The sequence below is a fragment of the Lepidochelys kempii genome, chromosome 1, assembly GCF_965140265.1.
Source record: "Lepidochelys kempii isolate rLepKem1 chromosome 1, rLepKem1.hap2, whole genome shotgun sequence".
Lineage (NCBI taxonomy): Eukaryota > Metazoa > Chordata > Testudines > Cheloniidae > Lepidochelys > Lepidochelys kempii.
This window is the reverse complement of record NC_133256.1, coordinates 55093177-55110248: the sequence shown is the minus strand read 5'-3', so window position 1 is coordinate 55110248 and position 17072 is coordinate 55093177. Positions and strand designations below refer to the sequence as shown.

At 38.5% G+C, this 17072-nt stretch overlaps 1 protein-coding gene across 7 annotated transcripts in view; it reads right to left on the bottom strand.

Moving 5' to 3' along the window:
* INTS6 (integrator complex subunit 6) overlaps positions 1-17072 on the bottom strand; it is a 77582-nt gene that overhangs the window by 13423 nt on the left and 47087 nt on the right. For 4 of the 7 annotated variants that reach the window (XM_073343184.1, XM_073343196.1, XM_073343191.1 and 1 more), the window contains 9 exons: positions 16240-16392; positions 15920-16052; positions 15244-15338; positions 14626-14736; positions 12587-12802; positions 12348-12474; positions 10626-10768; positions 9639-9873; positions 6694-7068 (listed from right to left, as the gene is read on the bottom strand). In XM_073343184.1, coding sequence (XP_073199285.1) covers positions 6694-7068; positions 9639-9873; positions 10626-10768; positions 12348-12474; positions 12587-12802; positions 14626-14736; positions 15244-15338; positions 15920-16052; positions 16240-16392 — 1588 coding nt within the window. Of the gene's footprint in view, positions 1-2192; positions 4091-6693; positions 7069-9638; positions 9874-10625; positions 10769-12347; positions 12475-12586; positions 12803-14625; positions 14737-15243; positions 15339-15919; positions 16053-16239; positions 16393-17072 lie in introns of those variants that run through there. The other 3 variants (XM_073343202.1, XM_073343217.1, XM_073343205.1) reach the window with 3 other exon arrangements.

The following is a 17072-nucleotide window of genomic DNA, read 5'->3' as shown; positions in this document are numbered from 1 at the left end:
GTGCAGGCAGACACCTCTCCAGTTTCCCATTCTTACCACAGTTCAAACAATCCGCTGCAGAGGGGACTGAGGACGGGTAGTGAATACAGACCAGGACCACACATCTTGAAGAACTGCCGTTACAGGTAAGTAACCTCTATTTCTTCTTTGAGTGATAGTCCCTATGTGTATTCCACACGTGGGTGATTAACAAGCAGTAGTCAGATGGGGGTTGGGGAGAGGATGCAACAGTGGTAGCTGACTGTAGTACTACTGTCCTCACAGCTGTAACTGTAGTTGACAACTTGACCAGAACATAATATCTCATTAAGGTATGCAAAGAGCTCCACGTAGCTGCCCTAGATATCTCTAGGGGAGATATGTCTCTCAGAGATGCAGCAGAAGTAGTTTGCCCTCTAGTGGACACAGATGCTGGAACTAGGGGTGCTGCTGCACCCCCAGCTTGAAGTGGTTTCCATCATACACCAGGTTTACAGTTTGGTTCAATGGCTCTCAGTACCCACACTATACAAATTGTTCCAGCACCCCTGCTAGCAGAATGAGCACTCACACCCCCTCCAAAGGGGCATATGAGTTAGTTGGTAACAAAGGGTAATACAAACAACCCAAGATCCAATTTGAAAGTCTCTGCACCAATATAGCTAGATCACTTGATCGCTCTGCTATGGAAACAAATAATTTAGGTGTGTTTTTCCAACATCCTTTTTTCTTTGAAGATAAAAGCCCAAAGCCCTTCAGACATCTAGAGAATGCAGCTGTCTCTCTTCATCTGAGGCATGCAATTTTGGAAAAAATACTGGTAAGTGGATTTCCTGGCTCATGTAAAACTTGGAAACTACTTTAGGAACAAATCTAGAGTGGCGTCGTAATGAGTCCTTTTCTTTAAACAAGGAAGTATGTGGTAGGTCTGCCACAAGTGCTCCCAGTTCACAGACTCTTCTGGCTGACGTTATGGCTATAGAAAGGCCACCTTCATGGACGGATGGGCCGCAGCACATGTGGCTAGAAGCTTGGGGGGGGGGGGGGGAGAGAAGTTAGTGAGTGACGATAAAACAAAACTGAGTCCATTAAGATATGAACTTCACCAATGGTGGAAAGGATCCGAGAATCTCCTTTAGAAGATTCTCCTGTGACAGGATCTCCTGTGACAGGATAAGTGACTCTTCCAAAGAACCTGTGATATCAGTGAGATGGGACAGAAGGTATACCCAATGACCCTTCCATGACACCAATAGGGCATCTCCCATTAAGCCTTTACCCAGGGCTGGTCTGGAGCAGTACCAAGGAAGTTTCCTGTTCTCCCATGAGGCAAAAAGATCCCAGGCCAGTGTTCCCCACTGGGCAAAGTTATCATCAAGAACAAAGCTGTGAATCTCTCATTTGTGATTTGTGGAAAAATGTCTATTCAGGCAGTCTGTTATTGAGTTTTGCACGCCTGGTAAATATGCTGCTGCTAAGGTTATGCTATGATCGATGCATCAGTTACAGAGGGCAACTGCCTCTCTATGAACAGAGACAGACAAATCTCACTTTCTCCCTGCTTGTTTATGTAAAATACTGTTGTCATGTTGTCCGACATTGTTTGCACGTCTGGATTGGATGAGTGAGGGGAAGGCATCACAGATTTGATGGACCACCTAGCGTTCTAGTAAATTTATATGCATTCTGGACTTTTGTAGGGTCTGTGTCTTGTGCCATATAATGGCCCATGTGAGCACCCCAACTCAAGAGGGAAGCTTCCTACATGATGGTTGCCTTGGGAGTCAGATTGAGGAAAGGAATCCCCACACGAATGTTCTCTGGTGTTGTTCACCAGATGAGAGAGTCTAAAACTTTGGCCAAAACTGTCACATTACAATTTATGTTGCCTTTCTCTGCTGAGTACACAGAGAGAAGCCAGGCCTGTAGGCAGTGAAGCAGAAGCCTGGCGAACAGCATCAAGTGTGCGCATGAGGCCACGTGGCAGAGTGGGGAAAGGCAAGTTCTGATGAATGTCCTGGGTCTGATAGGGAACCTAAGAACAGCCATACTGAGTCAGATCAATGGTCCATTCAGCCCACTATCCTGTCTTTCGACAGTGGCCGATGCCAGATGCTTCAGAGGGAATGAACAGAACAGAGCAATTATCAAGTGATCCATCCCATTGTCCAGTCCCAGCACCTAACAGTAAGAAGCTTATGGATACCCAGAACATAGGATTGCATCTCTACCTATCTTGGCTAATAGCCATTAATGAACCTATCCTCCATGAACTCATCTAATTCTTTTCTGAACCCCGTTATAGTTACAGCCCTCACAACATCCCCTGGCAACAAGTCTCACAGGTTGACCGAGTGCTGTGTGAAGAAGTACTTCCTTTTGTTCCTGCTGCCTATTAATTTCATTGGGAGACATTTATTTCTTTTGTTATGTGAAGGGATAAATAACACTTTCTCCACACAATTCATGATTTTATAGACCTCTATAAAAGACCTCATATCCCCCCACATCCTCTTTTCCTAGCTGAATAGTCCCAATCTTTTAAATCTCTGCTCATACAGAAGCTGATCCATACCCTTAATCATTTTTGTTGCCCTTCTCTGTACCTTTTCAATTTCTAATACATCTTTTCTGAGATGGGGCAACAGTAGTCAAGGTGTGGCATACCATGGAGTTATATAGTAGTAGTATGCTATTTACTATCTTATTATCTATCCCTTTCCTAATAATTCTAACATGGTTAGCTTTTTTGACTGCTGCTGTACATTAAGCAGATATTTTCAGAGAACTATCCACAATGACTCCAACATCTCTTTTTTGAGTCATAAAAGTCCATTTAGATCCCATCATTTTGTATATATAGTTGGAATTATGTTTTCCAATGTGCATTACTTTGCATTTATCAACACTGAATGTCACTTGCATTACCCAGTCATCCCTTGTCACAGTCTGCCTTGGACTCAACTATCTTGAGTAATTTTGTATTGTTTGCAAATTTTGCTACCTCATTGTTTATCCCTTTTTCCAAATCATTTATGAATATGCTGAACAGCACTGGTCCCAATACAGATCCTTGGGCAACACCGCTATTTACACCACTATCCATTTTGAAAACTAACCATTTATTCCTATGCTTTGTTTCCTGTCTTTGAACTAATTATTGATCCATGAGAGGACTTTCCCTCTCATCTTAGGACTGCTAACTTTGTTTAAGAGCCTTTAAAAGGCTTTCTAAAAGCCCAAGTACACTATATCCACTGGATCACACTAGTCCACACGTTTGTTGATGAATTCAAATAGATTGGTGAGGTATGATTTCCCTTTACAGAATCTGTGTTGATGCTTCCCCAACAAATGGTGCTCTTCTATGTGTCTGATAATACTGTTCTTTACTATAGTTTCAACCAATTTTCCTGGTTCTGGAAGTTAGGCTTACCAGCCTGTAATTGCCAGGATGCCTCTGTAGTCTGTGTTAAAAATTGGCATCATATTAGCTAGCCTCCAATCATTTGATACAGAAGCTGATTTAAGTGATAGGTTACATACTCAGTTAATAGGTCTGAAATTTCATATTTGAGTTCCATTAGAACTCTTGGGTGAATATCATCTGATCCTGGTGACTTATTACTGTTTTTAATTTATCAATTTGTTCCAAAACCACCTCTATTGACACCTCAATCTGGGACATTTCCTAAGATTTGTCATCTAAAAAGAATGGCTCAGGTGTGGACATTTCCCTCACAGTCTCTGCGGTGAAAACCAATACAAAGTACTCATTTAGGTTCTTTTCAATGGTCTTGTCTTCCTTCAGTGCTCCTGTAGCACCTCAACTGTCCAGTGGCCCTATGATTGACCTTATATATGGAAGTGCTCATGGCATGAAACCTCTTGAGGTAGATATGCTCTTCTTGTGATCAAGTCCAATCTCTCCACTATAAAATTGATGAACCTTGCGGGGATCAACAGATTTTTTGTGATTGACGCAGACACCCAGGGAAGGAAGTAGACTGAACAGAACCACTGGACTTCCTCATAGGAACTGTCTGTCAGAAGTCAGTTGTCAACATAAAGGATTACTGTAAATTTCTCTCGTCTCATCCACGTTACCACTCTGAAAAAAACATTTGTAAAGATGTTAGGTGCTGCAGCTAGACCAAAGGGGAAGACTCTGAATTCGTAATGTTTTTGACCAAAGAGGAATCTCCTGTGAGCGGGTGGATGTCTACGTGCAAATATGTGTCTCAGGTCGAAAGCCATGAACCATGTGTCCTCTAACAAGGGAATTACTGATGCCAAGGATATCATGTGGAATTTTAGTTTTTGAATGAACCTGTTCAGCCGTCTCAGATTTAGAACTGACCTCCATTCCCCAACCTTGCTGGGGAATAAAGTAGAAAGGGGACTAGAATCCCTTCCTTTGAAGTTGAGGTGGAACCCTATCTATTACTCCCCTGAGGGCAAGGAAGTTCACCTCTTGTCACAGAATCTCCTTGTGAGAGTGGTCCTTGAAAACGGACCTGGGAAGGCGGTCTGTGGGTAGGAGGTAACAGCAGCTCAATCAGATAACCACCCTGAATAATCTAACACCCATCTGTCTGTAGTCAGGGCCCTCCAGATTTTTGGCAAATTGGGTAAGGCAGCCTTTGAATATCAGAGGAAGGGAGTGAAGCAGCATCAATAAAGGCACATGGGTCCTGTCAAAAGAAACTCTTCACTAGGGGATTAGAGCATAACATGGTGGTGGATGCTGCAGAGGCTGGGCTCCTGGGTATATAAACTTTCAGTCTCTTGTGTGGTGGCTCCTGTGGATGTTGGTGGTAAAACAGCTGAGGAGGCAGCCTTGCCCTATACATAAGTCTATAGTGTTTTCTCTTAGGGACCGCAGCATAAATGTTCAGCAAGTGAAGCGTTATCCTTGAGTCTTTGAGGGAGTGGAGACACTCATCTACCCTCTTGTGGAATAGGTGGATAGTACTGAAGGGGAGATCTTCGATGGTACTCTTCACCTCTCTAGGGAATCGCAGCTTGGAAGAAAGCTTTGGCCACCAATCTGCCCCCATTCACTAAGACCTAGAATTAGGCCCCCCTTTAGGGAGCTTGTCCTTAAATTCCAAAAAATTATAATTAGTAAAAATCATATTTGGACAAGCGGGCCTGATCACCTGAGATCCTGAACTGGAGGGAGGTGGAAGAGAAGACCTTTCTCCCTAGAAGGCTGAGTCACCTGGGTCCTTTTTCAGAGGGAGTAGCCTTTGGGTGCTGTTGCTTGGGCTGCTTTGTAGCTGCCTAAACCACAAAAGAGTTTAGCAGTGGGTGAGAGAACAAAAGCTCCCACCATGGATGGAACAAAGTAGTGCTTCTCAGAGCGGTTACAGGTGGGAGCACAAGAAGCAGGAGTGTGCCAACTATCTGTGCTGTGTCCATGATGGCCTCATTTATGAGGAGGGCCACTCAACTGGGACAGGAAGGCTGCAGAATGTTTAAAAAAATATGCTGCGGTTCCAGGACTTCCTCAAGCTGAATCTATAGCTCTGCAGCCACCCTAGGCATATTATTTCAAGTCATCTGGCAGAGACACAGATAATAGAGTAACCGCCTCATCTGGTGAAGACAACAAGATTGCTCCCAGAACCATATGATCTTCCTCAGTCTCCCCTTCCAAATATTCCAACAGGGCCAGTTGTGAGTGTCCAGGTGATGGAAAAATAGGACTCCTACACCAATCCTGGGTGTCTAGGGTAGGGATCCCACACTCTTCACAGTAGGATGGATCAACTGGCTGTTCATCCCGAGCTTTCACCATCAGTCCTGATGTTTGAACCATCAGATCCATATCTTTATACCCTTCCTTGGCAGAAATATGAGCCTCACACAGGCAGCAGAGGCAACGTTGTTGTTAGTTGCTCACCAAAAATGAATGAGGGCAGGAAACAGTTTTTGAACCCTGGAACCATGGACATTCTCAAGGGGAAAAAGTTACCGGGGGGGAAGACAATGGAAAAAAACACTAACTATACTATGTAGACTACTAAAACTAACTATACACAATAGCTTACAGCAATGACACAGTAAAAAAAAAAAAAAAAAAAAAGGAGCTGAGGACACCAAAGATTCTGACTCAGACCTTGAAACAGTAAGAAGGAACTGGAAAGGTGTCAGCCCACACCACCTTTTATGCCCTCGCTTCAGTGCACGAGGAGAGCTATGGCACATGTACAGGCCAATGGACACTGCTTGTAAAAAAAAATGTTCCAGACTCAAGCTCATGGTGCACATGCTTATCCCACGTGTGGAATATACATAGGGACCATCACTCAAAGAAAAATTAAAAGTTGTTAACTTTAATGTAAAAATCAATTGTACTAAATCTAGGCTACTGTCAAAGTAGGTAAGTACAAAATCTGAATATAAACACAGATGGATTTAGTCCTATTCCACCCACCCACTCAGGAAAGTATGAAAGAAAACATTTTCAAACTTTCTAAAGAGGCCTTATAAACTTTGAATTAAAAGGATTTCCTCTCTACTACACATTAGGTTTCTCTTCTCTTATTTTTACTTCTGCTAGTAATCACAGATCTCTCTCTATTATAATTCTTGCATGACTCAGTAGCTTACAAAATACAATGTTCTAGTCTAAATATTTCAACTGAGTCTAGTTGTCTCTCCAATCATCTGGACACAAAGATAGTGGTTTGGGGTTCTTATACTTACTTCTTCCTGGCTTTCTAATCTCCTTCATAATTTGTGCTTTTAGTTCTATATTAACCTCTCTCGCACTTCTGGAATGTATCACTTTTTTCCCTTTGTTGGGCGAAGATGCTGGCAAGTTTTCTTGAGTACTTCGCTCTTTACCACCTGACTCTTCATGATTTTTCATAAATTCATCAATGCTAAGGTTATTAGTTCCTAAATGTTCATGGCCTAAATGCTCTGAATGAGTTGTTGGTCCGTCCAATGAATTGAATGGAGAAGAGGACACTGAAAATTCAGAATCCATAGCATTTGGAAAAACATCTGATGAAAGTGGGTCTGCAACATGATTCTCAATCACATCATCCGCTGCAATCTCGTTATTGGTTTCTGAAGCTGAAAAATAAAGACTATGAAGAGGGACAAGCTGGCACTCATGCATTAAAAAACATCAAAATCATGTATTGATAGATATCGGGGTAATCTAGTCTTGTGCAGTCATGTTGCAGCAGGTAGGTTTAGAGGAAGGTAAGAGATACTTCTGCAACACCAGGGGAGTCCCAAGATGATGTTGCTGGTGGCAGAGAACACCCTGGAATGTCCATTGAGGAGTAGTGGTCTAGCAATACAGGGAAGCATTCTTTATAAGGAAACGGGAAGAGTTACACAGACTAGCAACAAAGCAAGAAGTCAAATGAACAGAAGATAAAAGATGTTTCTGTGAGGAATTACTTACCTGGTCCCATTAAGATTAATGGGTAGAATTCACCTCAGTGCAGAAGGGCTGGCTCAAGGGCCCTGTGCAACACACAGGCCCACATTAAGGAATAAAGTTCACTCTTCACTGGAACGAAGCTCACCAGATAAGCTTGTGTGTTGCAATATTTTGGAGTGAGTCAGATCAAAGATTGTACTCACTAATGTAATCAGATATCAGTGAGACCCACTTAAAGGGATATACTGGCCTTGCTTTTACTTTATTCACTGTATTAAAAGAGAAGAGGGGAAACAAACTCTTTGTACTGAGAAGGTTCCTAAATTTTGTTATAAGAAGGTATATCCCAGTACTTCTGACTATATACAGTGATTCAATTGTAATTTGCCCTGGTGTCAATTCCCACAGGATTGTGAACTACATGCTTATTTGTAATATTGTCCGACCTCCGAGAAGTGAGAAAATTACTGCAAACCGCCAAATTCAAATGCACTATGTTCTGTATTTTATCAGCAAAGTGGAAAAGCGAACAACCAACAATGGTTGAAAATGTATTTTACCATATGAAAAACTTTAAAATATGTATTTGTTTATGCCTTTACCAGAAGTCCAAAAATTATTCCAGGCCAGGTTAAGTACAACACACTTCCTCCTGGAAAAAAGTCACACCACAAAAGAAGACTGACCCTAGTTTTTCAGACATCCTCTCTTTCAGAGGGACAATTTGTGCCTGCAAAAACTGAACTCTTCTGCCCACACTTATAGGAAGAAATCTTACTTAATCCGCTGCATACCTAACTTGAATCTGCAAATCAGTCATATATTTTGCCATCTGAATAGTAAGATTTAATAAAACATTTAGTTGCAAGCACAAAATTACACCTGCAAGAAGTGAGGCCAGGCTGAAATTCAGCTAAAATCAGGTGCTGGCTATTACTCTTGCATGTCTACTTGAATGCCTTATAGCAGTATCTAATTTTAAGTGTGGTCTTATCTAATTAATAGATTCCTGTGTTACAAGGGGAAAGATTATGAACCAAAAATAAGAAAATGCAGCCACCACCTGAATAAAAATTTGGAATTAAAAAAGTCAGTGAACACCACAAGATGGAAGGTTTTAAATGTACCATGGTGCAAGGCAGCTAGGGAATCTTAAAGACACCATAATTAAAACAAGCTACAATTCCTCTGAAATTGAATATAAGGATTAACCAACTGATTTCACAAGGATCTGCTTAATACAGGAAGTCAAATGACAGAAGGAAACCGAACTACAATATTAAATTAGTAATATATGAAAAAATATGGGGCATATAAGAAAATGAGTTAAAACGTTAGTTAAAAAAGCTAAGGGGAAAGTAAAAAGCTTTTCAATATTGCTAAGAAAAGAGTGCTAGAAAAAAGTAGGCCTATTTGTAACAAAGGAGTTAAATGTAATGGCTGAAATATTAAATTCCTTTTTTAAACTCTTCATCTATCACAGAATAGGAAGGTAAGGACCCCTCTACTTGTCTCTGGTGCAAATGAACCTGAAATGTTAAATTAATACGTCCACTTTCTTATTACAAAAATGCTGAGGAAGAAAAGAGCAACAGAAATAATTAGGGGCTCAGAAGAGTGATTTATGGAAGAAAAATATAAATCCTCAATATAAAGAGCGCAGGTAAACAATCAACAAATATGGCAAGTCTATAAATATGAAACCCTCCCATATTCTTCCCCCTCTTAGATTTGCTGGGAGGGTAACTACTATAAATTTCACTGACGTTTATTTTACTTACTATAAAATCACAATCAATTTATGTATTACTAAATCCTAAAAATGTATGTATGTGAAACAATTAAAAGGCATAGGACAAGTACCTTTGTCTACATTGTATAATACTTTCCCTTGTACACATCAAGGTAGTTTTAGTTTTAGGAAGTGGTGTTTCAATGGCAGATAGTTAACAAATTTCAGAAACCTTTATATTGCTTTGAAATTACAGAAGAATGGCAGAGGTTTGAAACCTATGAGGTGCCAAATAAGCAAAGTAATTGGATAATTAAGGCTGAACATTTACATACTGACATTTTGGAACTGGATATTCAAATGCACGCATTTGAGAAATCTACAGCATGCTTACTTTCTTGATGAGTATTTGTTGTAGACCAACTAAAATTTTTTTTGTATAAACAGTAAAGCGAATTTTCTGAAGAGGAACCAAATGAAGGCAACAGGAAAAATTAACTGAAATAGAGTTACACTTACTTTTGAGAATAGGAATAGGTTTAACAAGATCTGGCTGTGCTTGCATTACAGGTGTAGGTGGTCCTTTTCCTCCAATATGATTGTTCATGACAGGAGGAGTCTGTGGCCGGCCTCTGAGAAGGGGTGACATACACCGACGTCTTTTAGGAATTCCTTGCATATTTGGTTCTCCAGGTCGTTTGTGCTTATTTTGAGGCCCTGATACAAATTCATCTGCTTCATCTATCATCATTCCCTGTAACAAATAAATCTGTTTTTTTAAAAAAAACCCTCAAATTTGTGTTATCTTGCATAGCAAGTTTAACAAAAAATATATCACATATCCAACAATTTCCTGACTTTTGCCAGATATAAGACAATCCAATCAGGAAAATATACCACCTTGTCTTGGCTTCTCTCAAATGCCAATTAAAAAAAACCTGGGCAAATGACTTACTTTGAGAGGGATGATGTATTGAAGACCACACTATAAACAATATGCCAAGTAAGAAAGCTGACTATGGTTATAAAATTTGTCTGTAAAACATGACCTCTAAACTGGAGTCAAATGCAAGGTAATTTTTAGTCAGTTAAATATTCAACTATCTTGGGAATTCACTGAAGTCAAGTCAAAGGCCTGGATTTGTGAGGGATTGAGAATCCATGTCCTTGGGCTAGTGGAAAACTAGAGAAGCCATCAAGTTAATGCAAGCTTTTGCTAAGGAAGGGGTTTAATAAAAGGAGGAGTGGGGGAGTGAAAAAAGGGTAGGGTGTTGGAAATTTCACAACATATGAATATTTCATACTAAAAATGCAGAGCTTTCATAAGTGATTTCTAATCAAGCCTGTCCCTCCATGAGAAAACAAGTGGTCTGAAAAAGGTTGAGGGAATTTCTTAAGAAATATAGTGGCCTTCTTTTCCTATGCACTTGGATGGCCTCTAGTTAGCAACACATACAAATTCCACAGCACTAGTTTTACACAAAAAGAGTACTACAGAGAAATTACCTTCTTGTCCAATTTAAATGGATTACCAAATGTATGTAGCCTTCGGGGTTGATCAGGGTCAAGCTCTCGAAGAGGAGATGGTATCTGCTTTAGGTACTCCTGATAATTTCCCATTTGTGCTATTGGTACACTGTGAACTTGATCTATTGGAATTGAAGACAGTTTTTTATCAAAAGACTATGCCTATAGAAACAGTATGACACTGTTTTGTCAGAATTTAATTCTGGATGTATTTCACACATCCACATTTTCATATCCCATCTTTTTGATCAGGATAATCTGAACACATTAATTGTAAAATGCACTGAGGCTACTACTACACTGATGTATGAAATTATTATCTAATATTCCACTTTACATGCTACTCTGAACTATGATTACTCAAAAGCCCCTTCATAACTGCCAAAAACATGAAGACATTTTATTAATTAGAAGTAAAACACCAACAACTTGAGAAATGTCCTTTCTAATATTGTCAGCAAGGTACAAGATACTTGTAATCTTGTACACACTTAAAACAAAATTCAGCATTTTCTTAAGGGTCCTTGTGATTCAGGTCCTCAATGTCTTCTTGACCGCACAACATGTCAAAATTCACCCATCAATCCTTTGCTCAGCAAGGAGGTAGGCTGGGTAGCAGATTACACTAGAATTAATGTCAGTTGTAATATGGACACCTCTCCAGGAACTGGACACAACTTTTTTAATAAACACTGAATGGTAGTGACATTCTATCGCTACTTAGACCAGACTAATATTCGTAATCTAGAAATGTTATTGGAAGTCCTATTTTTTCTTGTTCTTTTTCCTTTCTCTCTGTCTATTCTTATTTCATTCTTTCCATTATTGTCTTCTACTCATCAGGTGCCACAGTGTAATGAAGCACTTTAACTGCAGAGTACTTCTACTTTTGAGCTCTACTACTACTACTTTCAGAGTAGCAGCCATGTTAGTCTGTATTCGTAAAAAGAAAAGGAAGACTTGTGGCACCTTAGAGACTAATTTATTTGAGCATAAGCTTTCCTGAGCTGTAGCTCACAAAAGCTTATGCTCAAATAAATTTGTTAGTTTTTAAGGTGCCACAAGTACTCCTTTTCTTTTTACTACTACTACTGTCATTTATGGCTAGCACAGGTTATTGTATTGCCTGCTGAAAGTCACCAGAGAGAGAAAAAAACTGAATTAGCATGGAGACAACTACTCTCCTTTCAGGTCAAGGGAGAGGCAAGTTGGCAGGATGCGGGGGGAAAGCTTGTTCTGCCAGTGCCTATTATGTACCTATTATATGGACAGAGGACTTCAGTGTCCAGGACTGTCTAGAAGATATTTGTCCTTTGATATACCCAGAAAGCTGGAAAAAAGAAGTGAAACAAAAACAAAAGAATCAAAAGCTGATGAAAACAAGACTGTTCTTAAGACAAGGACAGTCAAAGAAATTAAACAGAAGACAAGATTTGTCTTCTATGAGCCATTGGAAAATGTCTAACTTATAATAAAGGTGTCGTGGAAAAGCCCAAGAAAAGTCACTGGGGTTCATGTGCAACAGCTGCAATCTTAGAATAAGTTCATTTCAGAAAGAAAACCTCATTTCAGAAAGATGCTCCTAGCTAAGCATCTATTGAAGAAGGCTCAACTCCATTCAGAACACTATACAAAATTATGCTAATAGTACTAACTACTACATATATTAAGATATGCAAACAATAAACCAAGAAATCTAACCTTCATCTTGTCCTTTGAGAAACTTGCGAGTTATCTTCATAAGATTAGACCTCATTCTTGTTAAGTGATCCAAAAGATTCCTTCGGGGTATATCATAAGCATTTCTAAATGTCTGAGGTTTCAATTCCTACAGTTGCAGCAATATAATAAAGCTTTGATTAATACTACATATGAAACAACATCTAATACTTCAATGGAAGTGTATTGAAAATAACAACATTACACATAATGGTGCTTACCTTATTCAGCAAAGCTATTTGGAACCCAGCATACTCCTTCATATTGAGGTCTAGAAGTCTATGAGGAATTTCCCCAGTAATCCCCTGTAGCAGTTGTTGAAAATCGTTCCTATGTGCCATAGACAGGTTGTGTGATCTGCTTCTGACCTTAATTCCAGTTTCTTGCGCTACCTTTTTGCCTACAGAGCCAATGACTCTATCGGACTCTATTTTGGCCTTAATTTGAAATAAATAAATAAATAAAATTGACAATATACTCTTAAAATGATTAGTCAGAATATTAAATTCATTCCTAATTCTCACCTAGAAGATTCGGCAATGTGCTAATACACTATAAAAAATATAATGTGGAAGAGTGTTTAAGGTGGTTTGCTGAATGTACTATTACAATTCTAAATCATTAGAATATGGTAAACAGTTTTTGTGTCTAGCTCTTTTAGGTATTTCTAGGGTGCCCATTATCATAGTATCTACGCACCAATATGCATGCAATGCTTTTATTTTCATAAAAATGCCTTGATTACCATTATAGGAAAACTGTGCCACAATTTCTGCATGTGCTCATGGATTTCACTTTTCCCTGTGAAAACAGCTGAAGTCTTAGAATTCTCAAAGTAACTTATCTCATTTAACTGTATTTATTATGGACTCATATGATTGTGTCAATTTCTTTTTTTAAAAGGTCAACAGAAGATAAGAAAAGAACCAGAGATTAAAGCAAGGAAGAAGCAGTTCAACTCCAACAAAATGAGGGAACACACTGCAATCTTTTGATTCTTCCTCCATTTGGCAGACAATCCACCACAGCCAATAATTTTTCACCTGCCCAGTATGTCCCAAAATAAATATGCTCTAAAATGTATCACTAGTAGTTTGGCAGAATACAGCTGAACAATGAGCCAAAAATCATTTGAGAACTTCTGACTGCTATATAGTGTTTATTCAGAGGCTGCACTTGAGAAGTTCCTTCCATGCTGCAAGATCAAATGTTATTTCCCATTTTAAGAACAGAACTCTCTTAAACTAGTAGAATTTTTCAAAAGGAAACAAATATTTGAAGAAGGATCACTGTTTACTCTAACGTAGCTAAAACATACTGTAGAACAATGTATTTTATGTATTTTGAGCCAAAAATGTATAAATATACAGATTTATATATTATGCAAGATTTTTTGAGCAAAATGATCACACAATTTGGTAAGATTCATCACAGATTTCCACAGGCTATAGCTAGGAGTTTAAAAAATAATATTTATATTGAAGATTTTTAAACTTTATGAAATTTTAACATACAAAGGCATTAATACTTGCATCTCTACATCCATTTGTGTCAAAGCTACTCAATTTTGTGATTATCCAAAAAAAAAGTTTGACACAACACAAAACATAAGTGATAATGGGAAATCAATGGTTTTTAGCTGCTAGAGCAGGAGACTAGCCGGGAGATGTCGATTCGATTCCCCACCACTGCCAGTGGCTTGGGGTGTAACCTTGTCCATTCTGTGCCTGTTTCATTTGTAACCAAGCACTTCAATAGGGATGAAAGGCACTGTTGATGTTTTATATTTAGCTAATGCCTTTCATTTTTTATGGATCCTGAAGCACTTCAAAAACTATGGGCCAAATAGGAAAGGCGGCTACATTTTGGCCCAATTACATATAGGCACAAATCCCTAATCTCATGCCAGGTGATTTTTAGCACAGAGCAGGAAGGACTGCGCCTTTTTAATCACAAATATATTCAAGTTGGCACATATGAAAATACTGCTCGTATACTATATACCTTGAGTCATCCAATCAGCCACATTTCAGTATGTATGTACAGTTTAGTCTATAAACAAAGTTTTCAACTAATTCAGAGAATGGAAAATGTACCAACAGTAATCACATGTAGGAATTCAGGTAACTTGAGGTTTCTTGCCCCTTTACTATGAGAACCAACATGGTTTACTGATATTTTCAGGTTAGTCTGATATTAGTATAACAGTGTTTTTTAATTTTAGTTTTCATTTTTTACTGCTCTTTTGCATCAACATTACCTGTTGACTCAACTTTTTGAGGTATGAAATGACACTGTAACTAAGTCCATATTCCACACTGTCTGCTATAAGGTTAGGCGCTCCCATCATTCTCACAGCTTTCTTCAAAGGCTGAAACAAGTAATATATACACTTACATATTTATATCCTTGTACATTTGTACCCTTAAGTTTGTAGCAAGAATTAAAAGCACAATATTGCTTAATGCATTCGTTTCAAAGTGAATTTGCAACCCCTGAAGACAACATCATAACATCCGTTTCCTTTAAGTATTGCAACATTAATGCGGAATTATTAAATGTTCGTGGAGGTATAGTTCAAGCAGTAGTTATACCTGACCAAGTTTTTATAATATTATGGTCAAAGGGAAAAGTCAAGATATTAATGTAAATTTTAGGAAAGTTATTCTTCCAGGGGCATACATGACGCCATAAATGTGAAATCCTAGATTTGTACACATTAATCTTTTATTATGTTCAGAACATCCTAATTGCTTTATAAAATATAATCCAAAAGAAGGCAGTTAACAGAACAAGCTAATAACTGAAGATACAAGTTTACCATAAATTATAGGATACAGCAGCAATTTTAAAAAGCACGTACAATAAATCATCTTACCCCTAGATAGTAAGGAGGCATTGTCTTCAAATAGCTTTCAAATGACTGCCGCCATTTTAAGGTTGGCTTTGCTTTGTGTACTTTGAATAAGTCATCTAAGAAGTTATACAAACAGAGATAAAGTTAAATGAGAGGTGCGTTTCTTAATATAAGGCATCACTCACCACACATTTTCTAAGAACATTTCTTCTAAAGGTTCGTCCTACTACACTAAGGCTTAATCCGAGCTAATCACTATTGGATGCAATCCATGAGATTTGTAAGGAAGGCAGAATCTTGTAACATATTTATAAAATCTAACTCATCAGATCCATGGGAGTGGGAAAAGAGTGCCTTTGCAGTAGCAGCAGGGGGGGAAGTGGCAGTCACAGCATATTAGAAAGGGAGTAAGATACCTGAACAATAAACACTCATTTTTAGAAATCAACAGGATTATACACAGATTCAGGAATGGTAGCAATTTTTTGATAAGTGAATCATGAAAGGTGATTCATGATAAGGTGTCAGAAAAATTAGAAGTTCTCTTTTCAGTAGGAATATTACGTTCTTAATGTTTTGGATTTATATAGGCTTATGATTATTAACAGTAGCATTAATAACACAAAAAATGTAACTAGGCTGAAGCAATTTTCCATCTGCCTACCACATCAGAAGGATTTGAGAAAGCTGTATTTACCTAAGAGGGGAAGGAGGACTGGATAATTGTAAGGCATCACAAACAGGTTCACACAATTCAGTGCTGTACTGGCTTTCAAGTAACCAAAAGGATGGCCAAGTTCACTATATTTTGCACTATTGCTCACATACACCTGCAATAAGAAGAGTTCGTGTAATTCATGTTGTACATAAATATTTTTTAAGTGCGAGTTCTAAGTTAAAGGTCTGATGTCAGTGAATTTACAGTAAATCAACACATAATTATAATTTAATTTCAAGTTATTTACAGAATACTATTTCTCAGCTAAATGTCCTTTAGTTAGTACATATTCAACTTGCCTGCCAACACGTCTGAGGAGATTTCCTTTCCAGGATAAACTGGGTCAGCGGTGAAGGTTCTAACTCATATTTATCAAAAGGCAGTTTGTCAATGACCATTGGTTCGCAGTCAGTGCAGGAGAACTTCACTACAGGGTGAGATGTGCGAGGTGGCTAAACAGAAACATTCAGCTGTTAAGTGTGGGTCTGCACCAACAAATACAAGATCTATGCATACTAAATCTTACTCTGAAACAATATAAAAGTGTTTTTGAAAATTGTCCCTTAGTATCTGTTAATGTGTCTCTGAAATAAAGAAATATGAACACTAACTTAATATTTCATCTTATTGAACCTTGAACAGCTGTTGGGTTTAGGTAGGTAGTAAATACTATCTTAATATAGAGTAAGTATATTTAGAAAGTAAAAGCTAAGTATTTTAACTGCTAAGTCAACAGGTCAGGCAAGGACAATGATTTGCAAATGGAGTAGATTATCCTACTCTATTTAACATCTTTATTTATGACTGGGAAGAAAATGAAATCACTATTGATAAAGTTTACAGATAACAGAAAAATTGGGGGAGTGGTTAACAATGAAGAAGTCAGGTCTCTGATTCAGAGCAATCTAGGTCGCTTGGTAAACTGGGCACAAGCGAACAATATGAATTTTAATACAACTAAATGTAAATGTAGACATTTGGGAACAAAGAGTGTAGCCCATGCTTACAGGATAGGGGAACTCTATCCTGGGAAGTAGTGACTATGAAAAAGATTTGGGGACAGGGATGGAGCGTGGGGGATAACCAGCTGAACATGAGCTCCCAGTGTGATGAAGTGGCCAAAAGAGCTAAT